General features: G+C 37.9%; 2 protein-coding genes across 5 annotated transcripts in view; both read left to right on the top strand.

Moving 5' to 3' along the window:
• Nucleotides 1-3,647, top strand: part of LOC127697363 (inteferon-activable protein 208-like) — a 90,608-nt gene extending 86,961 nt beyond the window's left edge. For 2 of the 4 annotated variants that reach the window (XM_052200438.1, XM_052200435.1), the window contains 2 exons: nt 1,732-1,920; nt 3,391-3,647. In XM_052200438.1, coding sequence (XP_052056398.1) covers nt 1,732-1,920; nt 3,391-3,411 — 210 coding nt within the window. In that variant the 3' untranslated portion in view covers nt 3,412-3,647. The remainder of the gene's footprint in view (nt 1-1,731; nt 1,921-3,390) is intronic. The other 2 variants (XM_052200437.1, XM_052200436.1) reach the window with 1 other exon arrangement.
• Nucleotides 1-26,200, top strand: part of LOC127697082 (uncharacterized) — a 90,856-nt gene that overhangs the window by 14,703 nt on the left and 49,953 nt on the right. The window contains exon 2 of the mRNA XM_052199937.1: nt 25,536-25,817. Coding sequence (XP_052055897.1) covers nt 25,556-25,817 — 262 coding nt within the window. The 5' untranslated portion in view covers nt 25,536-25,555. The remainder of the gene's footprint in view (nt 1-25,535; nt 25,818-26,200) is intronic.

The following is a 26,200-nucleotide window of genomic DNA, read 5'->3' as shown; positions in this document are numbered from 1 at the left end:
CTTTTTAGATTTTATTTCTTTGATAGCTTCCTTACCTGTATTTGGGGCAACTCAATTATGAATAAAGAGCCAAACTCCAAGCCTTGACACAGTTTAAAATGATCATTATAAGAAACCAAATAGATTATTCGGCCCTAGACTGAAGCCATGTCCAACAAGACAGGATTATATCTTTAATGTGTTTTCATTCTCATATGCTTTCTTCTTTTACCAAGACCTTTTGATAAAGTGACTATTGTCTTATATAATGAAAGAGGAGTTTAACAGGGAAGTTTGATTTCACAGTTTATAACTGGACACAATGAAAGTGGCGAAATGTAAAGATTTCTACAACTTTGGAGTGTTTCTTTAAGTGAAAATACACCAATTTATTTGTATGCTTGTTTAATGTATAATTTCATAATTCCATGTATATGAACACAGTCATGGCTTTTTACTTTTTATCTGTGCTTACTTTGGCTGTGCTGGTATATTTGGTTCCACAATATGCAACCTAAGTTGGATACAAACTACAACACCAGAACTAAATGCTGTAGTGATTTCACCATTGTGAGATTTGGAGTAGAGTAAATCAAGGTGTGCACAGAACAACTGTGAGCCATTTCTAAAGGAACTGTGTTTGTACGGATGTGTATGTGTACATGTGTATGCATGATTGTGTGCATATGTGTATGCATGTATGCGTGCATGTATGTATGAATGTGCATGCATATGTATCTTTTTGTCTATATATCTGTGTACTTGTCTGTGTATATATTTCTTGTGCTATTTCTTTCTTTCATTTTTGTCTGCTGGTTTGTTTTGTTTTATTCGTGTTGCTTTGTCTTTTTAAATTGCTTGTCTATTTTATTAATTGACAGAAAGCTGTAGAGAAGTCAGCATGTGTAGGTGAGAAGTATTTGAGAGAAAATAGGTGAAGGGAAATTAAGATCAGAATATATTGTATGAAAATAACTTTATTTTCAATAAAAGATAAAATAAGTGAAATAAAGCAGACTTATAATAATGTTTCCACCAACCTGACAATGAATCACAAGTAACTTTTCTTCTCAGGTCTCTTGGATTTACTTACAAAACCTGCAATGCTAATAAGATTGATTTTTTTGTTTGCTTCTGTTTTTTTTTTTTTTTATCCTTTTTAGGGGAACTTTAAGAAAACTCAGCTATTCTAATATGTGACTACTAGTGCTTAGGTAGGAAGATACTTATTTTTCCTATAGTTACCCAGTAGAAATAGACCACAATCAGGTAAAGCTTAAGAGTATTTTTCAAGGGCTGGAGAGATGGTTCAGTAGTTAAAAGATCACCTCCAAAATAAAACTTCAAGAGATTTCCAAGAAAAGATTTGTTCATTGGAATTGCCTAAATTATCTAGTTCCATCAATTCTACATTTTCAGTATTTATTTTTTGTGAGGGTTGAGGAGAAACACCAAGCTCATGAAACTATTATTGAGGTAGGAAGGCAAGTTTCAGGAATGAGTTCCCTCTGCTATGAGTCCTGGTAATTAGGTCTGGGTCATCAGGCTTGACCACAAGTACCCTTGTCCCCTGATCCAACTCACTGGTGCTTATATCTGCAATTCTAAACCTAAGAACAATAGTTGCCTTGTTGGGGTCAAGTTTATGTTGACACATTTTATTTCTCATGGATGTGACAAGGCATAACATATTTCCTAGAACATTCAGTGTTAATTTGTTTTGGGTTTTGTTTTGCTTTGTTTTGCTTTTAGAAAACTGAGAGGAATGAATTCATTTGCTATGAAATTAAAGATGATACAGGGATAATGGAAGTTGTGGTTTATGGACGACTTACCAATATTAGGTGTGAACCAGGAAGTACACTTAGACTTGTCTGCTTTGAATTGACTTCCACTAAACATATGTGGCAGCTGAGGTCTGTAAGGCACAGTTACATGCAGGTACGTGATCTAGGAAATACCATTTTTCTTAAGAATCATATATTTTTTAATACTCTAGGAACTTGACTATTGGCATTACATAGAAAATCCAATAATAGGTGGGGGAAAAATTAAGACTTTCTCATATAACATATAAACTTCCTTCCATCACTCTTAATAAGAGTTTTTAAACTATAATAAGGAAAACAAATTCAGAAAGATTGAAATATTATTATATGTTTAGCTAATTGATTTAAAAGAAAATTATGCCATTTATCAAACAGAATATTTGACATGAAAATTAAGATGTTTGTTTCAAATTCTGATTCTCTGATTTTTCAAATTGACAAAAGACTAAAACACAAAGAACCTCGTGGTCTTCATTTATAACATGCAAATAGTTTCTCTTGTGGAAGAGTATGGACAGAAATTGTAAGTTCCCAAGGATGCCCCAAGCAAATCAAATGACAAGGTGTTGCAGTAAATCTCCCACCCCAATAAGACTGTGCAAACACACCACACCACTCAACTATAATTTGTATAAGGTGCACAGGTAGATTGGGCAGATAAACCACTACACAACTCTCTTCCCCAGCTATAAGATCCCTTGACGCTTTCAGTTTCTCCAGGCCAAGTGCTTCTGCTCTATCTTCCTCCACTTTCTCTTTTTCCACCTTCCTCTGTCTCTTCCTTCTCCTCTTCTGCCTCTTTCTTACTTCTCTTCCCCTCCCTCTCTAAAATCTCCATCCTCACCTTTCCCTTCCAAGTCCAAATAACAGGCTCTAGACTTTATTTGACCAGTGAAAATGGGCGAAGGTTTCCATGAAATCACTATGTATATTATCTGCTTCTCCTTGGGCGATCCTCTCTTGAGGAAGCCAAATTAACATGAAAATACAAACAGCACCAAGGCAATCCACAACAGCAAGGTGCTAAAATCCACCCTCCTTGTAGCACTTACACACATCTGTGTGGGATTCATTTTAAACACAGACACACACACAGAGAGACACACACACACAAACACAAACACTTACACACACCACTATTTATAATGTAAACAAAAGAAATGTAAGTGATGACCTCTTAACTCACATAGAAATGCTCTTACACTACCTTTGTTCTCCAAACCATCAGCCATTAGCAAAAATTCCAGTCCTTCTTGCATGGCTGTAGAGCCTTTTTCTCCCTCTTCCCAACCTTCCTGTTGAATGAAACTCTACAACTCAGTCCTTACCTCAGGTCTTGCAGCACTTTCCTTTCCCCTGTTCCTCTGTAACACACTCTGACCTTCCACCTATGCTGAAGCTATAGGAATGACTAGATAATTTTACAATCCAAGCAAGGGCAGAAAGCTGACTGTAAGCACAGAGATGCATGTAAGGACAGAGTAAGAAAAGGGCATGTGGGACTCATGGTGAGTAGTCAACAAGAAAAGTGTGGAACTGGGTACATTTCAACTCATCTGACTTTACTGTTTTCTTCTTTTAGGTCATCAATGGTAGAATGTGAAGGAAAGCCACTCAACCCAAACTCAGGAGAATCTCTCTGCAATCATACGTCTGAAAACCTGGATGCCAAACTTGTGGAATTAAGATTCAAGTACAGAAAATAAATGTGCATGTGGCCTGTTAAAAATACCATGCCTATAAAAACCAGCTCTTAATTCTAGAAAAATGGTACTTTCTTATATTCGTTATACATTTTTTGTATCTACGCTTTATATATTGTCTTTATAACATCTATAATTGTTGATTTGAATTTTTTGGGGGGGAGGGACAAGGATTTATTCAGCTTACCCTTTCACATTATTGCTCATCACCAAAGGAATTCTGGACTGGAACTATATTATCTCACCAAACTTCACACCTTTATACCTAAAACATAAAAAAGAAAAAAAATTACATATTTTCTGTAAAGCAGTGTGCCTTTGGGAGAATCTTTTAAACATTTGAGAATTGCTCTAAAATAAAATGTTGGTGGCCCTCAGATAAAGCTTCAGAATGCAGGCTTCAAATGTGATTTGCAAGGACAAAGCATGTTCAGAAACAAATAGACTGTGTGTTTTCTGCCATGAAAGTGGAGGTATTAATAAGATGAGGGAGAAGCTTGAATTGAGCCTTGAGTATACTTTCCAAAACTGAAATGGGAGGGACAGGATCAAGTCTTCACACCCTTTATGCTGAGTAATGTGAGTGCATTATAGAGGTTAGTTACTTGAAAAACATGCCCCTCAAAGGAGGTGTTGAGGGTGGCGCATACTATTTTCAACAGTAAGGAATCCCATCTTCAATTCCTGAGTGAAATAAAATCAGCAGAAACCTTTAAAGCAAAATGAAGAATGCTTGTGATAAAGGAAATCAAAAGAATGAAGAAATTAGTATTCCCAGGGAGGCCTTTCTATAGTACTGCTTACTTCTCTCACAGCTGTGAAGACTTACTTGATAAAGCAATTAAAGGATCAGTTGGTTTATTTTTGGCCATGATTTATTGAGAGAGAAGGGTGAGACGGCTGGCCATGTACCTTCAGCCGGAAGTAGAGAGAGGTGAGTTCTAGAGTTAATATCTTTTCTCTTTCTGTCTCTGTCTTTCTCTGTCTCTGTCTGTCTCTGTCTCTGTCTCTGTCTCTGTCTGTCTCTCTCTCTCTCTCTCTCTCTCTCTCTCTCTTGCTCTCTCTCTCTCTTTCTAGTTTAGGACTTGAACCTATTCAATGATACCATCCACACTTAAGAGGAGTGTTTGCAAATTACTTTAAAGCAGTCTGGAAACCCCCTCTTGCACATACTCAAAGGATTCTTGGAAGTGATTCCAGATCCTGTCTGATTTATAATCAATAATCAAAATCACACAGGGCAATGATGTGAAATGAAGATAAGGAGCATAGATAGAGGTTTTGACAGCAGAAATAGAGGCAGGAAAAGGCAAGAGCTAATGATGACTGCCTCTCTCATCCTGTAAAATCATGTCTTGTTCCTCATTTTAATGATACTGGAATTTTGAGCTTCATGGGATGTATTTAATTCACAACTACTTCTCATCAATAGATTAATGTCACTAGAAAGAATCTGTGGAAGGAAAATCTCTATGGTTTTATTATTTGTTTTGCATTGGCTTTGCTCTTCAAGCATGTCACTGTGGGACAGATTATTGTTTAGCACCTTTAAATTCCACAATTCTTGTCTTATAACCACAATGCACTTTCCAGCCAGAGATCCTTATCCACATCTACTGAATACACACAAGACTCTTCAAACAATACACCTGAAACCTATTGGCAAAGGGGACAGCCACATAAAGTAGATTACAAATATGTATGCTGTGAACCTTGAAAATGATTGCCTTCCTTAGAAATGCCTTCCTTAAATCCTTATTTCTACACAAATATCTCACTGAACCTTCTTGATACCATGAAAGAACACCTGATCCAGCCTTGACTAGTTTGAATAAACTTACATTAAGGCAAACTGTCTTTAAATTGAACTTTTATGATGGATATCCTGTTTACCACCTCCTTCCTATGGATATTTGTGTGTATATAATCGAAATAAACTGCTCTATGGAAAGAGACATGCACGAGGATTAAATGCCTACCTAATCTAAGCCCATCAGTTGAAAGAAAGACTCACTTGTGTTACATCCCTTCAGCAAAACAACTCTTCCTCTTGGACTCCATGAAAGAAACTCCAAGTCAAACCCGTAGTCTGTGAATACCCTTAATTGTATCTCCCAAATTGATCCTTACAATATTGCTTTCTGATCTGTACTGTCAGTTTGCCTTGAATAATATTTTACTGCTTCTATAAAAGTCCGTGTGATCTTTACCCCAAATCTTTGAAGGAAAGGGTGAGATTTTGAATACACCTGGCTTAGTCTCTGACCATCACTCTATCCTGTAACAAAGATACAGAAAGAAAGAAAACAATTGTTATCATATACCAAAGATTAGGTCTTGGATTTCCAATTTTCCAAAATATCTGTAATTCATTTATTTTCCTGATATAACATGTTATCTGTATTCATCTGATGCATCGCAAAACAGACAAAACAGAATGAGTGTATTTTCCGTAATAGTCTGACATAGAGAATTGTATCTTATGTAAACCTAAAATTTCAATAGATAGATAGATATATAGATAGATGATAGAGAGGTAGATAGATAGAAGATAGAAAGATAGACCAATATAGATTTAGATACAGATATAGATAGATATAAATACATATATAGATATAGGTATAGGTATAGATATAGATATAGATATAATCTATAAATGCTATGCATTGAAGACAGAGTGACAATGTCAAATCTCCCAAATACAGTGGGCTGGAACTATCTTATATCTACGTTGTAGGACCATGTGCCTGGGAAGATGTGAATAAATGTCTACACATCCCAGGCCAAAGTTCAGATACAATCAAAGTCCAATTTGGTGATTGAGATTTATTTTTATTGTGGTTCTTATAAGAATATTGACGAGGCATTACTTTCGGGACCGGAAAGACCCAAAGATAGCAATGTCACCAGTCCACCCCAAGTTGAGTGACAGTTCACAACAGCTGGAAATGTGGAGTACCCTTCATAGTCTGCAGACAGTCCAACACATTGGAGAGTGCCACTTTCAGGAACTTCTGAGGCTCTGAACCTTTTCTGGACACCTTGGTTCATCTCTACATATTCCAGGTGTATTCAGCTTGTCCTAGGATTCCTTATCAACATACCTGACAGCCTGTATATATTTTGGGAGAGAGGAAACTCTCATATCTGGTTTCAGGGACTTCCTGAAGCATCTAAGTTGTTCATTCTTACCTTACTGATCCTCCAGGCAGGATTGGAGGTTTTACCCATTCTTAGAATATCTTGCTATTCTGCATTCTTTTTAACACTATCTTTTTTTTTAAGTTGTATTTTTTATAAGATATTTGCTTTATTTACATTTCAAATGTTATCAGCTTTCCTTATTTCCCCTCCAAAAACATCCTATCTCATTTCCCCTCCCATGCTCAGCAACCCACCCACTGCCACTTTTCTGTCCTGGCATTCCCCTACAATGGGGCATCAAGCCATCAGAGGACCAATGGCCTCTCTTCTCATTGATGTCTGAAAAGTCCAGCCTCTTCTACATAAGTAGCTGGAGTCATGGGTCCCTATATGTGTGCTCTTTGGTTGGTGGTTTAGTCCCTGGGAACTCTGGGGGTCGTAGTAGGTTCATATTGTTGTTCCTCCTGTGGGACTGCAAACCCTGTCAGCACCTTGGGTACTTTCTCTTGCCCCTCCATTGTGGACCCTGTGCTCATTCCATTGGTTGGCTGTGAGCATCAACTTCTGCATTTGTCAGACACTGTCAGAGGCTCTCAGGAGACAGCTATATCTGACTCCTGTCAACCAACACTTGTTGGCATCTGCAGTGGTGTCTGAATTTGGCAATTATATATGGGATTGATCCCCATGTGGCGCAATATCTAAACGGCCTTTCCTTGAGACTCTGCTCTACACTTTGTCTCTGAATCTCCTCTCATGGGTATTTTGATCACCCTTCTGAGAAGGACCTGAGCATCCATACTTTGATCTTCCTTCTTCTTGAGCTTCAGGTGGTCTGTAAATTGTATTTTGGCTATTCCTAGCTTTTGAGCTAATATCCACTTATCAGGGAGTGCATACCAACACCCTTTGTCTTAACAAGCTATCCTATAAGGTGAAAGATTTTGATCTGGGAGGAAACTTATATAACAGTATCTCTGATGTTTACATAAGGACACATCCTCTCTCTTGCCTGAAGTTTTGCCACTCAAAGTGCAGAGAAAGAATAGTGACATGGATATCAGTTTTTCTATGACTTTTGGGCAAAAGAAAAAGCAGAATGTCCAGCACAATGATGGTTTGGTGGTTAGAGGTAACAGTACTAATGAACTGCGTTCACTTCTGACTTGAGGCTTGCTACACAAGAGAAGATTCATACCTAGCATTATACAGCTAATCAATACCTCTCACCTGAAGGTCAGTAGGTCCTAGATAGGAATCCCATAATGTATTGTCAGTTTTCCTTTAAAATATTCATGTTTCTATCCAAAGATTAGTGCTACTCTTTGCCTTGGTCAGAGAAGCTGCTTTTTACAGTGAGTTCCTATTAATTCCAGTGACTCAGAACTAGAAAGAGGCTTTGTGACTGTAGGTTGGTTCCTTCATTAGCAGATCTTTGGCTTTCCTCTTTAATCGGGGCTTCCTTGGGGAAAAATACTGCCCTGATTTAGCCAGCCAAAGACCCTTATCTCAACTCTGGCTGTTTCGAACACTGTACATAGAAGTTGAGAAATCTCCATAATTTTGGCTCATGTCCTCAGTTTCAATGATTATATTTTCAAATACTTTGTAAAGGTACAGCTTCAATGATTACATTTTCATGCATTTTGTAACAGGCTTTAGTTGTTCTGTCATAAAATCTAAAGGATCTACCTGAACTAGGAATCATTTCCATGTAAACCAGAGAAAGAGCACTTTCTCAACACTTACCACAAAGACACCTAAGACACAAAGATGAAGTTTCACGTGTATGTGATAAATAGTGTGACAACTTCACACAAATCCTTACCTAGATATTATTAGCAACTAGTTTATGGTCACTATGTGGACCTTGGAGAAACTGTCCTGTGGAAACCATTATAGAAGTATGAGGTTAATCACAGTAAAGGGATTCACTAAGGTGCTTTCTTTCTTTTTCTTTCTTTCTTTCTTTCTTTCTTTCTTTCTTTCTTTCTTTCTTTCTTTCTTTCTTTCTTTCTTTCTTCCTTCCTTCCTTCCTTCCTTCCTTCTTTTTTTCTTTCTTCCTGCCTCTCTCAGTTTCTCCCCCTCTCTCTTTCTTTCTTTCTTTCTTTCTTTCTTTCTTTCTTTCTTTCTTTCTTTCTTTCTTTCTTTCTTTCTTTCTTTCTTCCTTCCTTCCTTTCTTTCTTTCTGTCTCTTCACTTCATTTTCAGCTTAGTTTGGTAGGGAAGGCAATGCTGATAACACAGATAAAAAATCAACCACATTTAGTCATTTCTGTTGTCCATCATCATTCCTTTGTGATTCTCAGATGACTCAAAAAACTTCTTTTTACCAGGTATTGCACAGCCACCAAACTTGACTGAAATACACATGGACTACCTGTGCCTTCCTTTCCCTCCTCCATTCCAGTCTTATTAGAGGACTCTTAGAGCAGCTGCTGCCTTCCCACTTCAGATCCTCTATACAGCTTACCTCCTTCCATATAAGACCTACTGCCAACCACAGTCATAGCCAAAGTAAGCCCAATTTTGCAGTTGCTCAGCTTGCTGGAGCTGGACCCTAAGTCCTATTGAACAGAACAATGGGCCTATCCTCTTCTACTTCCTATTTGTTGGAAGCTACAGGTTGCAACTCCTTGGGGGGTAAATGACCTGTTCACAGGGGATTGCCTAAAACCACTGCAGGTCAGATATTTGCATTATAATTCATATAAATAGCAAAACTGTAGCTTTGAAGTAGCAACAAAATTTAAGGATAGGGATAATCACCACATGAGGAACAGTATTAAATAATCTGGGTTTTAGGTACATTGTGCTAGACTAAACACTGTGCTAGCCTACCATCCACAACTGCCACTGCACCAATTCTGGACTAGTTGAATTCTGAATGTTAATACCTGGAGTGACCCCTTGACTGAAAACTAAACATTATTTTCACGGTCTACTCTTTTTGATTTGAGCAACAGAAACCAAAAAACTGAATAGTAACCCAATAAAGGTAGGACCAGATATCTATACCAAAAACAGCTCACATGTGATAGACATACTTGGTTCCCAGTGCAAAATCAAAAAAAAAATTATCAATAAAATATACCTCCAACATAAGCCACCGACTCTATTGTAATAAACCCTGAGAAGAGAAGTTTAGCAGAAGGACATGACAAGGACTTCAAAATACCAATTGTGACTATGCTCCAGTATATTAAAATGAATATGACTAAATATCTCATTGAAGACCATAAAACTACAAAAAGTTAGATTAAATGAGAAAAACAATCAAAGATATGAAAGGAGAGTATAACAAAGATATGGACTCACTAAAGAAAAGCAGAACTAAAGTAAAACTCAAAATGAAAATTTTAGTTAAACAGAAAACCTCACCAACAGATTAAATGCTTTGGAAGAGAGAATTTCAGGTCTTGAAGGCAAGGTAGAAGCAATGGATATCTTGATCAAAAAATGTTAAATCTAAAAGAATCTAAATACACATTATCAAGGAAATCTGGGATATCATGGCAAATCAAAAATCATATGAATAATAGACATAGGAGGAGAAGAAACCCAGATGAAAGGCATAGACAATATTTTAACAAAAGGATAAATTTCTGTGTTAAAGAAAGAGATTATCAAAGTGCGAGCAGCATAGAGCACATGAAGGAGACAGGACAAGAAGAGAAACTCTCTGTGTTGTATAATAACTCAAGCATTGAGTGTACAGAGCAAAGAAGAGATATTTAAAGCTGTAAGGTTAGAAAGACCACATCACTCATTAAAGTATACCTATTACAATAACCCCTAACTTTCAATGGGGATTCTGAGAAGAAAGGTCAGAGCAAATGTTCTACAAACTCTGAAAGACAAAAGACGTCACCCTAGACTGCTATATCCAGCAAAATATTTATATATATTGCTACATCTAATCTGACACTATTGATTAAAATTGCAATTCAACAACAAAAACAACTAGTATTATATACACATATCTGCTTATATACATAGATATAACACAGTCTACAGGAAAAGAAAACATTTCATGATAAAAACAATTTTTAGTAATTTCCCTCTACTAATCCAGATCTACAGAAGACACTACAAAACTTCAAAAACTTTAATAGGAAAGGTTAATATACCCAAAAGAACACAAGTAATAAATAACCTAAGAACAGTTCATCTAAAGAGTGAAAAGTCCATTATAACTAAATAATAAAAAGATAAATAAAGAGCTATTCAGTAATAACTCTCAACATTAATGGTTTCAATTCCTCCAACAAAAAGACACAGACTAACAGATTAGATTACTCTACCATCCCAGACTCTATCATAAACTTAGGGGGGAAAATGGAAAATGGTTTTCTAGGTAAATGGAATAAAGAAGGAAGCAGGGTATAAAGCTATTTAATATTTAATAACTAAATCTTTGTGTCAAAACTAACCAAAAGTTAAAACAAAGGATATTGTATAATCATTAAAGGAAATCATACCAAGAAAATTTTATGTCTTCACATATGTGCACCAGATATAATGGTATTCAATTTTATAATAGAAATATTATTATAGTTAAAATTATATATTTAGCATAGCACAGTGACAATGGGTGACTTCAATATTCAACTCTCACCAATAACCAAGTCATCCAGACAAAAATTAACAGAGAAATTTTAGAGAAAAGTAACATCATAAAACAAATAAATCTAACAGCTATCTACAGAAAACACTATCTAAACACTAAAGAATGTACTTCTTTGTCAGAAATCCATGGAACTTCTGTCAAAATTTGCCACATATTTGAAGATAAAGCAAGTCTTATCAGATATTGAAAACTTGAAATAACACCCTGTATTTAATCTGACTTCCAGTGATTAAAACTGCAAGTCAACAATAGAAACAACAGGAAGTATACAAACCAATATTTTGGGCGTGGGTCTTGGAAGATGTATATTCATATGCTGATTTCTATGCCTAGACATCTGTCTACAGTCTAGAGGATGGCATAGTCAAACGAGTCTCTGGTCTCATTGTTAATGTAAAATTGTTCTTCACCATCTCTGATGGGAATAAAGAGCTGATTCAGCCTATGATTGGGCAGAGGAGATAAGAAGAATGAACTATAGCTCCCAGCCAGGGTCCCAGATAGAGAGAGGAAGTAGAGAAGACCACATAGAGAGAGAAAGGAGTGGAGAGAACATGTGGTTGGACCAGAAAGATTTGTCATGAAGTCCCAATGAGAAAGACAATATGTGGTCACATATGGACCAGAGAAAGCCAGAAAAGACCAGATTGGCAAGTAATAAGGCATTGGTCTGGATATTTGCTTTTGAAAGTTAAAATAGCTTAGAACTGGCCAACAGCTTATTAACAAAATATAAGTATATGTTTCATTTATTTGAGAGCTAAAACTGGACAAAGAGGGCATAGAAATATCTTGCAATTATTTGGGAGCAAAGGGGGCTTAGAAGCACACACAGGCATACCCCTTGACAAGGAACTGCATTACACCCAGGGGAGATAAACAACTTGCTACACGATACAAACTGAGTCAAAACAGAAATCAAGAAGGAACTAAGCATCTTTTAGAATAGAAGTATAGAAACCATAATATAATCAAACTTATGGAAACAAATGAGAATACAGTGTCATCCCACAGTCAAAACTCTGACCCATAATTGTTTCTGACAGAAAGAACAGCAGGGATGGAAATGGAGAGGAAACAGAGGAAACAGAGGTCTAGTGACAGGCCCAAAGTAGTATCCAGCTCAATGGGAGGCCCCAAGGCCTGACACAATTACTGAGGCTTTGCAACACTCACAAAAAGGGACCTATCATGACTGAACCCCTGATGACCCAACAAGCATCTGAAAGAGTCAGATGCAAATATTTGCACACAACCAATGGACAGAAGCTGCTGACCCCTGTGGTTGAATTAGGGAAAAGCTGGAAGAAGCTTGGGAGGAGGGCAACCCTGTAGGAGGACCAGCAGTCTTATTTAACCTGCCCCCTGAGATCTCTCAGATGCTGGAATATCAATCAACCAGGCAGCATACACCAGCTGATATGAGGCCCCCCAAGACATATCCAACTTCAGTCAAAGAAGAGGTATCTAAGTCTCAAGAGACTGGAGGCCCCAAGGAATGGGGAGGTCTGGAGGGAAGGGGAGTGGGAGGTTGGGACATTCTTATTCTTGTGGAGATGGGACAGAGAAGAAGAAAAGAAGTATGGGATCAGCAAGAGTCAGAGGGTGAGCCAGGAGGGGAATAAAATCTGGAGTGTAAAAAAATAATGTTAAATAAAATTTTAAAAAAGAGAGAGATGGAGTGGTGGAAGTGGGGTTAGTCTTCACAAGAATTCTAGCACCTCAGCCAATGAGCTGTGACACCAGCAATTTTCAAGGTCCCCTGGTCATTAAGGTACTGTCTGTTTGCTACTGTCTTTCATCTGTTGCTTCCAGCAGTTGATTATGAATCTTTCAAATTCTGAGCTGGTAGCTGTGGTTAAATGCCAAAACCATAAGCCTCCAACCCCAAACCACAGGACCACAAGCCTCTGGCTTTTGAAAGGGTTTGGTGCTTGTAAACCCTAGGTGTAATAGACAACCCCATAGGCCTTCAGTACTTGACTACAATAAAAACTCCAACACAGCTGTCCATGACTCCTAAGTAGAACAGAAAACATAGGTCAGCTAGTTTAAATACCTTGATCTGGGTGTACCAACTATGTGAGCTTTATGTCTTGTGGCCAGTGTAAATTAGTTTGCTACAAAAATCAGAAGGTCAGGACTTTCTTATTTAGTGAGATTTATCAGAAAAGAATGTGAGTCTGACTAAGCTTTGATGCGTTTTTATAGTGACCACACTATTTAAGGGAAGTTAAGAGGTTTCAGAAGGCAGGGAAATTGAAAGCTATGAACAAAACTGGGAAGAGGCCTGGCTATTTCAGCACTTCTGACCCCAGGGTGACAGCACAGTGAGAGACACCCAGTTCTACTGAAGAAACAAAACAACTCTGAGAGTTTTGTAATCATGAGATTCTTCCTTCACATCCTACTGTTCCGTTTTTCATTTATCTGCCTACCTACTCAAACCAAGCAGACCACACCTCTCCTGTAGTTGAAGGTGTCAGGATCTGTACATCACTGAAGAAATTTCCAGGGAGGTGAGTCCAGTCTGTTTCTTAAATATATGATCAGATCTATCTGTAAAATATGAAGTAACCAAAAAATTAGTGTTCAGGGTGGGGGGTCCAGGGCTGGTGCCAGCTGAACTCACAGCACTGAACCTGCTGTAGCTGGCTCACCAGGAAGAGAGCAGATAACAAAATAAAGATGCCACCTCTCTTCCTATGAATTCTCATGAGTTAGTATTTAAAACTGGTCTTCAGTTCTCTTCACTAGAGAACACACAGGAACAAGATGATTGTGGTGAATGACTGAGTAAAAGACAAGACAGAAACATGAAAAAATGATAGCTAAATAATGTTAAATGAAAAGAATACTTCAACAGGAATATAGTATTAAGTTTTCTGAATGTACAAACCTGAGATTTGTACAAAACATGAAAACTTTCATTAGCATATAGAAGAAAATTTATCAGTTTGGTGAATACAGTTATTTAAATAGTGTCTTGACATTTTTCTCGTCAGGTCTCCTTTTAGCGCCCTTCTATATCAGATGTAAGAGGCAATACCGGTCATACTCTCTTCTTTATTCCATGCTGGAGATGAACTCTAATGGGGCAAAGTTAAACTTGTTCGCTGTTTCTACCTTTTTCTACCTTTTTCTATTTTTTCATCGTGGTTTCCCTAATTTTTTAGTAGTTGAGATATGCATAAATTTCAAAACATAGTCATGATTAGTAAATGTAATACCTATTTAAATATATATTATTGCTTGTTATAATTACTGTTTGTAAAATAATTTCATTATCCAAATCAGGTTTGCCTGCATCTTGGCACATAGTTTAGGCCAGTCTCAAACTTATAGGCCCTCTGCCTCTGCCTCTGCCTCCTCTGCCTCTGCCTCTGCCTCTGCCTCTGCCTCTGCCTCTGCCTCTGCCTCTGCCTCTGCCTCTGCCTCTGCCTCTGCCTCTGCCTCTGCCTCTGCCTCTGCCTCTGCCTCTGCCGGCCTTGAATCATAGATATCCACTACCATGCCCCTCTTAAATGTATATGATTAATTTTGTATTTTACTACATACTACTATTTAAAGTCATGGGAGTAATGTAGTTATAAAACTAAAATCTGTTAAAATTTGTAAATTATATGGTTAAATTTCTTTCACTTTTCTCAGGTTTAAATCTTTCATTATTAAGTAGTGAGCACCCAGAATTTAAGACAATATCTTGGATGATCCTTAACTATACTAGTGAAGAATTTTGATGTCTTTAAATTAATCTTTCAGCATCATTTTTTCTAATATTTAAAAAACATGAAATAGTATTTTGTCAGAAATTCAAGGATTTTTTAAATCACTTTAAATTTTGTCTCATTTTGTGCTTTTGTTTTGTTTTGTTGTTTTGGTTTTGTTTCTTAGACAAGGTCTCACTATGTAACACTGATTGGCTTAGAACTGACTATGTAGACCAGGAGTGCCTCAAATTTAGAGATTTCTAGCAATCCTTGCATCCTAAGTGCTGTATACATTTACATTTTTACTTTAAATGATTTGTTAATATTTCTACCTTATAGGGCTTTATGTGGCACATTATAAAATCAATATGCACATACAATGTGTAGTAGTCTAGTCCAAGTAACAAGTATTTCCATGTTTTCAGCAATCGATAATTGTATGTGCTAGGATTCCATATTTTGGGATGAGACTTATGCTGTCTTTTTATTCCCTTTATTGAGCTTCATGTTTCTCCTGCTACTGCCTCTTCCCCATCTCTCCTTACCACTATTTCATTTCATTCTTCTACAAAGTTTATTTTGTAAATAATTGAAACATGAAGTATTTTTCTTCCTGTATCTGTCATGTTGGTGAAAATATTTATCTCCAGCTTCATTCAAATTCTTTTTCAAGACAGGGTTTCTCTGCATAACCCTGGCTGTCCTGGAACTCACTCTGTAGACCAGGCTAGCCTCAAACTCAGAAATCCGCCTGCCTCCCAAGTGCTGGGATTAAAGGCGTGTGCCACCAAATTTCAACTACATTCAAATTTATTCAAACTTCGAATGACAGAATTTAATTGCTTTGAATGGCTAATCAACACTTGATGCATGTTTTGGAGGAGGATGTGAACCATTATATACAAATCATAGTATGTGTATGGAATCATAGGACAGTTTGGGGGAGTTCTTTCTTCATAAAAGTTCCAAGGATCTAATCTCATACCATAGGGCTTGCACAGCAGACACTTCTCCCTGACATTAATGTATACTTATCATACAAGTGTATTTGTATGTTTTGTTTTTTTTCATTTGGTTTTGGGACAGAGTCTCAAGATTGATAATGGGTGTATGCTCCTGATCCTTCTCTCTCTACTTCTCCAGTACTGAACTTTCTTTTTTTTATTCGATATAATTTATTTACATTTCAAATGATTTCCCCTTTTCTAGCCCCCCACACCCTGAAAGTCCTGTAAGCCCCATTCTCTTCCCCTGACCTCCCACCCATCCCTTCCCACTTCCCCGTTCTGGTTTTGCCGAATACTGCTTCACTGAGTCTTTCCAGAACCAAGGGCCACTCCACCTTTCTTCTTGTACCTCATTTGGTGTGTGGATTATGTTTTGGGTATTCCAGTTTTCTAGGTTAATAACCACTTATTAGTGAGTGCATACCATGATTCACCTTTTGAGTCTGGGTTACCTCACTTAGTATGATGTTCTCTAGCTCCATCCATTTGCCTAAGAATTTCATGAATTCATTGTTTCTAATGGCTGAATAGTACTCCATTGTGTAGATATACCACATTTTTTGTATCCACTCTTCTGTTGAGGGATACCTGGGTTCTTTCCAGCATCTGGCAATTATAAATAGGACTGCTATGAACATAGTAGAGCATGTATCCTTATTACATGGTGGGGAGTCCTCTGGGTATATGCCCAGGAGTGGTATAGCAGGATCTTCTGGAAGTGAGGTGCCCAGTTTTCGGAGGAACCGCCAGACTGATTTCCAGAGTGGTTGTACCAATTTGCAACCCCACCAGCAGTGGAGGAGTGTTCCTATTTCTCCACAACCTCTCCAACACCTGCTGTCTCCTGAATTTTTAATCTTGGCCATTCTGACTGGTGTAAGATGAAATCTTAGGGTTGTTTTGATTTGCATTTCCCTAATGACTAATGAAGTTGAGCATTTTTTAAGATGCTTCTCCGCCATCCGAAGTTCTTCAGGTGAGAATTCTTTGTTTAACTCTGTATCCCATTTTTTAATAGGGTTGTTCGGTTTTCTGGAGTCTAACTTCTTGAGTTCTTTATATATATTGGATATTAGCCCTCTATCTGATGTAGGATTGGTGAAGATCTTTTCCCGATTTGTTGGTTGCAGATTGGTCCTCTTGATGGTGTCCTTTGCCTTACAGAAACTTTGTAATTTTATGAGGTCCCATTTGTCAATTCTTGCTCTTAGAGCATACGCTATTGGTGTTCTGTTCAGAAACTTTCTCCCTGTACCGATGTCCTCAAGGGTCTTCCCCAGTTTCTTTTCTATTAGCTTCAGAGTGTCTGGCTTTATGTGGAGGTCCTTGATCCATTTGGATTTGAGCTTAGTACAAGGAGACAAGGATGGATCAATTCGCATTCTTCTGCATGCTGACCTCCAGTTGAACCAGCACCATTTGTTGAAAAGGCTATCTTTTTTCCATCGGATGTTTTCAGCATCTTTGTCCAGGATCAAGTGGCCATAGGTGTGTGGGTTCATTTCTGGATCTTCAATCCTGTTCCATTGATCCTCCTGCCTGTCACTGTACCAATACCATGCAGTTTTTAACACTATTGCTCTGTAGTATTGCTTGAGGTCAGGGATACTGATTCCCCCAGATTTTCTTTTGTTGCTGAGAATAGTTTTAGCTATCCTGGGTTTTTTGTTATTCCAGATGAATTTGATAATTGCTCTTTCTAACTCTGTGAAGAATTGAGTTGGGATTTTGATGGGTATTGCATTGAATCTGTATATTGCTTTTGGCAAAATGGCCATTTTAACTATATTGATTCTATGAGCATGGGAGGTTTTCCCATTTTTTGAGGTCTTCTTCCATTTCCTTCTTCAGAGTCTTGAAGTTCTTGTCATACAGATCTTTCACATGTTTGGTAAGAGTCACCCCAAGATACTTTATACTGTTTGTGGCTATTGTGAAGGGGGTCATTTCCCTAATTTCTTTCTCAGCCTGCTTATCCTTTGAGTATAGGAAGGCCACTGATTTGCTTGAGTTGATTTTATAACCTGCCACTTTGCTGAAGTTGTTTATCAGCTGTAGGAGCTCTCTAGTGGAGTTCTTTGGGTCACTTAGGTAGACGATCATGTCGTTTGCAAATAATGATAGTTTGACTTCTTCCTTTCCAATTTGTATCCCTTTGACCTCCTTATGTTGTCGAATTACCTGAGCTAGTACCTCAAGTACAATATTGAAAAGATAAGGAGAAAGGGGGCAGCCTTGTCTGGTCCCTGATTTCAGTGGGATTGCTTCAAGTTTCTCTCCATTTAGTTTGATGCTGGCTACCGGTTTGCTGAATATTGCTTTTGCTATGTTTAGGTATGGGCCTTGAATTCCTGTTCTCTCCAAGACTTTAAGCATGAAAGGATGCTGAATTTTGTCAAATGCTTTTTCAGCATCCAATGAAATGACCATGTGGTTTTCTTCTTTGAGATTGTTTATGTAGTGGATTGTATTGATGGATTTCCTTATATTGAACCAACCCTGCATTCCCGGGATAAAGCCTACTTGATCATGGTGGATGATCGTTTTGATGTGTTCTTGGATTCGGTTGGCAAGAATTTTATTGAGTATTTTTGCGTCAGTGTTCAAAAGGGAAATTGGTCTGAAGTTCTCTTTCTTTGTTGGATCTTTGTGTGGCTTTGGTATCAGCATAATTGTGGCTTCATAGAAGGAATTGGGTAGTGTTCCTTCTGTTTCTATTTTGTGGAATAGTTTGAAGAGTATTGATGTTAATTCTTCTTTGAAGGTCTGATAGAATTCTGCACTGAAACCATCTGGTCCTGTGCTTTTTTTGGTTGGAAGACTTTCTATGACTCCTTCTATTTCTTTAGGCATTATGGGACTGTTTAGATGGTCTAGTTGGTCCTGATTTAATTTTGGTATTTGGTATCTGTCAAGGAAATTGTCCATTTCCTCCAGATTCTCCAGTTGTGTTGAGTACAGGCTCTTGTAGTTGAATCTGATGATTTTTTGGATTTCCTCAGTTTCCGTTGTTATATCTCCCTTTTCATTTCTAAGTTTGTTAATTTGGATACTTTCTCTGTGCCCTTTGGTCAGTCTGGCTAAGGGTTTATCTATCTTGTTGATTTTCTCAAAGAACCAGCTCCTGGTTTTGTTGATTTTTTGTATGGTTCTCTTTGTTTCTACTTGATTGATTTCGGCCCTGAGTTTGATGATTTCCTGCCTTCTACTCCTCCTGGGTGAAATAGCTTCTTTTTGTTCCAGGGCTTTCAGGTGTGCCATAAAGCTGGTAGTGTATGCTCTCTCCATTTTCTTTTTGGAGGCACTCAGGGCTATGAGTTTTTCTCTTAGCACTGCTTTCATTGTGTCCCATAGATTTGGGTATGTTGTGTCTTCATTTTCATTGTCTTCTAAAAAGTCTTTAATTTCTTTCTTTATTTCTTCCTTGACCAAGTTATCATTGAGTAAAATATTGTTGAGTTTCCCCGTGTATGTAGGTTTTCTGTTGTTTTTGTTGCTGTTGAAGACCACTTTTACTCCATAGTGATCTGAGAGGAGGCATGGGATTAGTTCGATCTTCTTATATTTGTTGAGGTCTGTCTTGTGACCAATTATATGGTCGATTTTGGAGAAGGTACCATGAGGTGCTGAGAAAAAGGTATATTCTTTTGTTTTAGCATAGAATGATCTATATATATCTGTTAAATCTAATTGGTCCAAAGCTTCAATTAGTTTCATTGTGTCCCTGTTTAGTTTCTATTTTCCTGATCAGTCCATTGAGGAAAGTGCAGTGTTGAAGTCACCCACAATTATTGTGTTAGGTGCAATTTGTGCTTTGAGTTTTAATAAAGTTTCTTTTATGAAGGAGGGTGCCCTTGCATTTGGAGCATAGATGTTCAGGATTGACAGTTCTTCTTGTTGTATTTTTCCTTTGATCAGCGAGAAGTGTCCCTCAGAGTCTCTTTTGATGACTTTGGGTTGAAAGTCTATTGTATCTGATATTAAAATGGCTACTCCAGCTTGTTTCCTGAGACCATTTGCTTGTAAAATTGTCTTCCAATCTTTTACTCTACGGTAGTGTTTGTCTTTGACCCTGAGGTGTGTTTCCTGTAAGCAGCAAAATGTAGGGTCCTGTTTACATATTCAGTCAGTTAGTCTGTGTCTTTTTATTGGGGCATTAAGTCCATTGATGTTAAGAGATATTAAGGAATAGTGATTGTTACTTCCTATCATTTTTGACGTTATTTTTTAAATTCGATTGCTTAACTTCTTTTGGGTTTGATGAAAGGTTACTATCTTGCTTTTTCCAGGGTGAAGTTTCCCTCCTTGTATTGGTGTTGTCCTCCTATTATCCTTTGTAGGGCTGGGTTTGTGGATAGATATTGGGTAAACTTGGTTTTGTCATGAAATATCTTACTTTCTCCATCTATGGTGATTGAGAGTTTTGCTGGATATAGTAGTTTTGGTTGGCATTTGTGTTCTCTTAGAGTCTGCATGAGATCGGCCCAGGACCTTCTAGCCTTCATAGTCTTAGGTGAAAAGTCTGCTGTGATTCTGATAGGTCTTCCTTTACATGTTACTTGGCCCTTTTCTCTTACTGCCTTTAATATTCTTTCTTTGTTTAGAACATTTGGTGTTTTGATTATTATGTGACAGGAAGTATTTCTGTTCTGGTCCAGTCTGTTTGGAGTTCTGTAGGCTTCTTGTATATTCATGGTCATCTCTCTCTTTAGGTTAGGGAAGTTTTCTTCCATAATTTTATTGAAGATATTTGCTGGCCCTTTAAGTTGTAAATCTTCACTCTCATCTATGCCTATAATCCTTAGGTTTGGTCTTCTCATTGTGTCCTGGATTTCCTGGATGTTTTGGGTTACAAGCTTTTTGCATTTTGCATTTTCTTTAACTGTTGAGTCCATGGTTTCTATGGAATCTTCAGCATCTGAGATTCTTTCTTCTATCTCTTGTATTCTGTTGTTGATATTTGCATCTCTGTCCCCTGATTTCTTCCCAAGGCTTTCTATCTCCAAAGTTGTCTCCCTTTGAGTTTTCTTAGTTGTTTCTACTTCTGATTTTAGATCCTGGATGGTTTTGCTTAGCTCCTTCACTTGCTTGTTTGTGCTTTCCTGTAATTCTTTAAGAGATTTTTGTGTTTCCTCTTTCATGACCTCAGCCTGTTGACCAAAGTTCTCCTGTATTTCTTTAAGTGTTTTTTGCATTTCCTCATTGTTGGCTTTTGTATTCTCCTGGATTTCCTTCAATGATTTTTGTGTTTCCTTTGCAAGGGCTTCTAACTTTTGATCCATTTTCTCCTGAATTTCTTTAAGTATGTCCTTCATGTGTTCCTGTACCAGCATCATGACCAGTGATTTTAAATCCAAATCTTGTTTTATTGGTGTGATGGGGTATCCAGGACATGTTGGTAGAGGAGAATTGGGTTCAGATGTTGCCATATTGCCTTGATTTCTGTTAGTGACGTTCCTGCGTTTGCCTTTTGCCATCTAGTTCTCACTGGTATTAGTTGGTCCTGTCAGTGCTGGACTCACCAGTGCAAGCTGCCCCTTCCCAGTTGGCCTCTGGTGCACAGCTTACCTCCTGCACTGCCTGTAGACAGGGTGCTGCTGCCCAGGCTGTTCAGATCCCAAAGCAGGCACCCAAAGGCCCCCACTGGTGCCTTCTGGATTCACCGGAGCACACCGACTTCTCCCAGCTGGCCGCCTGGAAGCCCCTCTAGCCTCTTGCAGGACCTCGAGATGTGGTGCCGCTGCCCAGGCTGATCTCAGTCTGTCTGATCTCTCTGGAGTCCGAAACCAAGATGGAGGTGAGCCTCTCCTGACTGGCGGGAGGCCGAGTTCTGAAGTAGCTTCCGTGCAGTGAAAGGCGCCGCAAAACCGCAGCTGCTTGCAGCCCGGCTGGTCAGCGAAGGTCAGTGGTCATGGGCGCAGGGCCTAACTGGACCCTGTGTCATCTGGGTTCCACTGCTGATGCCCTTCAGCTGGACCAGCCACTGCTGCACTGCCGCTGCCACCGCTGCCGCCGCTACTGCCGCCCAGTACTGAACTTTCATGCATGTACCAGGCTACCTGGGTTCTCATTTTCTTTATTAACTCATCTAAGAGATATTTACCTTATTCTGTATTTCATCTATTGTGAATAAAGATGTAACAATTATAAAAGTGTAATTGTCTCCTGTGTATAGCTATTTCATCTTCTTTGATTATACGGTCAGTTATTGGAAGAAGTTGAATACACTGGTTGTAGTTTTTAAATTTAAAAAATTTATATATTATTTTCTATCATGTGTTCACTAAATTTTATTTTTTCATACAATGTGTGATATTTCCTGTTTCTCTGAATCCTTTTCAGAATTTATTTATCTGTGTAATAATAAACAGTATAAGTGTATATAACATTATATACCAATATAGCTTTTATTTAGCTTTTAATATATTTTTTATTAAACTTTTGCTGATGATTAGATAAACTGAACCATTGTTCAAGAGTGCATGTCTAGTTAATAGCCACTTATTAGTGAGTGCATACCATGAGTGTTCTTTTGTGATTGGATTACCTCACTAAGGATGATATATTCTAGTTCCATCCATTTGCCTAAGAATTTCATGAATTCATTGTTTTTAATGGCTAAATAGTACTTCATTATGTATATACACCACATTTTCTGTATCCATTTTTCCATTGAGGGACATCTGTGTTCTTTCCAGCATCTGGCTGTTATAAATAGGGCTGCAATAAACATATTGGAGCATGTGTCCTTATTACAGGCTGGAGAATACTCTGGGTATATGCCCAGGAGTGGTATAGCATGGTCCTCCAGTAGTATTATGCCCAGTTTTCTGAGGAACTGCCAAACTGATTTTCAGAGTGGTTGTACCAGCTTGCAAACCTACCAGCAGTGGAGAAGTGTTCCTTTTTTTCCCACAACCTCTCCAGCATCTGCTGTCTCCTGAGTGTTTTATCTTAGCCATTCTGACTGGTGTGAGCTGAAATCTCAGGGTTGTTTTGATTTGCATTTCCCTGATGACTATGGATGGTGAACATTTCTTTAGGTGTTTCTTAACCATTCAATATTCCGCAGGTGAAAATTCTTTGTTTTGCTCTATAGCCCATTTTTAATAGAGTCATTTGGTTCTCTGGAGTCTAACTTCTTGAGTTCTTTGTATATATTTTGGTTATTATCCCTCTGTTGGATGTAAGGTTGGTAAAGATCTTTTCCCAATTTGTTGGGTGCCATTTAGCCCAGAAGCTTGGAATATCCAAGACACATTTCACATATCAAATGATGCCCAAGAAGGAGGAATAACAAAGTATGAATCCTTGGGTCCTTTGTAGAAAGGGGAAAAAATACCCACAGAAGGTGATACAGAAACAAAAGTTGGAGAAGACTCACTCTGAGGGAAAGACCATTCAGAGAATATCCCAACCAGGGATGCATCCTATATAGAGTTAAAAACCCAGACACTCATATGGATGCCCACAAGTTCTGTCTGATCTGAGCTGGATATAGCTATCACCTGGGAGGCTCTCCCTGTCCATGACAAATACAGAGGGGGGCACTCTCAGCCAGTCATTGAACTGAGCAGAGGGTCTCCAGTGGGGGAGCTAGAGAAAGGACCCAAATAGTGCATGTTTAGTAATTTTTAAATCTTTCTTTATTGGTAAGCATTTAATGCAGGTTTAAAGTGAAGTATCAAATTGCTTTGTAACTTATTCCAACTCATCCCTATATCTTACCCCAACATATCCCCCATCTAACCTCAAATCTACTTTTGTCTTTGTATGTGTAAGATAACCCACTACATCGAATTGCTCCTGTGTGAATAGATCATGTGTGAATAGAGGTGGGATCATCCACTAGAGCTTGGGATTTCTACCTAGGACACACCTTTCAGAAAGATTGATAGTTTCCCTTCCATCAGCAATAACCATCTGCTAATAGCTTCTCAGTAAATGGTAGGAACAAATGACCTCCACTTGAATCTGTGCTAGAATAATGAATGACTTGATTTTAGTATGAAAGGGTATATGAAAAGCTATTCAGAAGTATCTTATTTCTCAATAAAATAAGAAAAGAGTTAGTGGTATAATTAGAAAGAACTGCATTGAAGGAAGGCTTAAATAAGAATGGAAATAGAGGAAAGAAGTACATAATAGGTTGGCTATCCAAAACTAAGGGTTTATGAGAAAGAATATAGAAATCCACAAGGTAGTAAGATAATTTCAAAAATGTACCATACAAAAGATTGAATAGAATTACCTTGTGTGGATGGACAATAATAATATGTATTACACACAGCTACAAACTTGGATTACCTCCCTACAAGATATTGGCCAATGAGACACCAGCAGCCTCCAAAACTCTCACAAGCTTTGCCTTTGGTGACCCAACGTAACTGCATCCTAAGACCGCATTGCTAAGGATGCCTCTCATTTGATTGTTTAGTTCTTTAGCCTTCTTTTGTACTGAATTGTTTGTGGGGTTTTGAGTTGTTTTGAGTAGTCATCTTTTTTTCTTTTTCCTTCTTTCATTTTTTGAGATTTATGTATTTATAATGTCAATTTATTTGTTGTGATACTTACAATGTCACTTGTCATTTATATTTGCAATATGAATTTACCTTCTACAAATATTCTCCTCTATTCTGTAAAGATCCCTCCACTTCTGGACTTCATTGTATATCACAGACCAGTCCAAAATGTGTGACTCTATAGTTACCAGTTTAAATATATTGAGCAGTGAAAGAAAAAGGTGGAAGAAGTGTTTAAATGCTCCCAGACAATAAATATTTTGATTCATCAGGAGAGAGTCAGAAGAAGCTCTGTAAAGCAACAGAGATATGGGGCAATGGGGACTGAAAATCTACTAACCTACCCTAGGGAAAAGATAAGATTACTTACAGAAGTTATGGAAGACATAATGGGAAAAGGTACACAGTGTTGTGGCCCAAGGTTCCTGTATATAATGTGAGAGACTGAAATGGGTTTATATTCAATGGTTTGAATATAAAATGCTCTCCATGGCTCAAGCATTTCAACACTTGGGTAAAAGCTGTCAATGCTATTTTGGGAGAATGTGAAGCCTTTAGGGTATAGAGCTTAAATAGCAGATATGGAAACATGGCCCAGGGCTAGAGGATTATAGCCACCGGGTTTCTAACTTAAAGACTCTTATCAAGTGTATTTGTAGAAATTTAACAGGCTGTGTTGTGACAGACTGAGTGGGTCCCAGGCACTAAGAATTACTCACTTTGAGACTGTAAGGATAAAATAAACACTCTTCACAAAGTAACTTCTGGCAGAAAAAAATTCATCACAACTACCCTTGTCCCAACTCAACTATCATAATTAATTATGAAAGTATTCTAGTGAGGCAATTCTTTCCCATTATTCCTTGTGACATAAACAGCTATTAAGCTGATCTCTTTCTGTGAACACACCTATATGCAGTATGTCCACATAGCACATTCATTCCCATAGACATGTCTTTCTTTGGAAATTTCTGAATACCTGAACAACAATATATGCCAACGTTTTTTCCAGGCTCACCAACAACTTGAAAGATGGTGAATGAATATAAGAGGATCGTTTTGCTGAAAGGACTCATACCCATCAGTGATGATCATTTTCGCTTATTTAAGTCATTGATGTCCAGTGACTTAAGACTAGAAAGAAGCATGCAAGAGCAGTATACCAGGGTTCAGATTGCTGACACAATGGAGGATGAATTCCCAGATGCTGGATTGAGCCAACTGATCAAGTTTTGTGAAGACTTACCAGCTCTTAGAAAACGTGCTGATATTCTTAGAAAAGAGAGATCAAAAGGTAACAAGGAACAAAGAACTCCCTGTCCCTGCCAGTGACTTACTATCTCTACTCTCTTCATAACTTTGAGGTATACACATAGCTGTCATATCTCTGGTTTACACATTAAAGACCATGGCCACATTGGTCCTTTGAATTGGCTACTGAGGAAGTTCCTCTCCAGTGGATGCTTGTAATTTAAGGGGTATATTTGGTATGTATATTAAAGGCAAAAATAGAAGTTGATCAAAGATGGGGGTTCCAGATGTAACATAGATGTTCAAAGTAATAAATCCAAATTACAAAATTATGATTTACATTAAATATATACATTACCAATTGTCTCACCTATTAGATGGTTCCTAGACCATATATTGTGATTTATGTGGGCTTTCTTGTTCATG

The sequence above is a fragment of the Apodemus sylvaticus genome, chromosome 12 (assembly GCF_947179515.1).
Source record: "Apodemus sylvaticus chromosome 12, mApoSyl1.1, whole genome shotgun sequence".
Taxonomy (NCBI): Eukaryota; Metazoa; Chordata; class Mammalia; order Rodentia; family Muridae; genus Apodemus; species Apodemus sylvaticus.
This window is presented reverse-complemented; position numbering and strand designations above follow the sequence as displayed.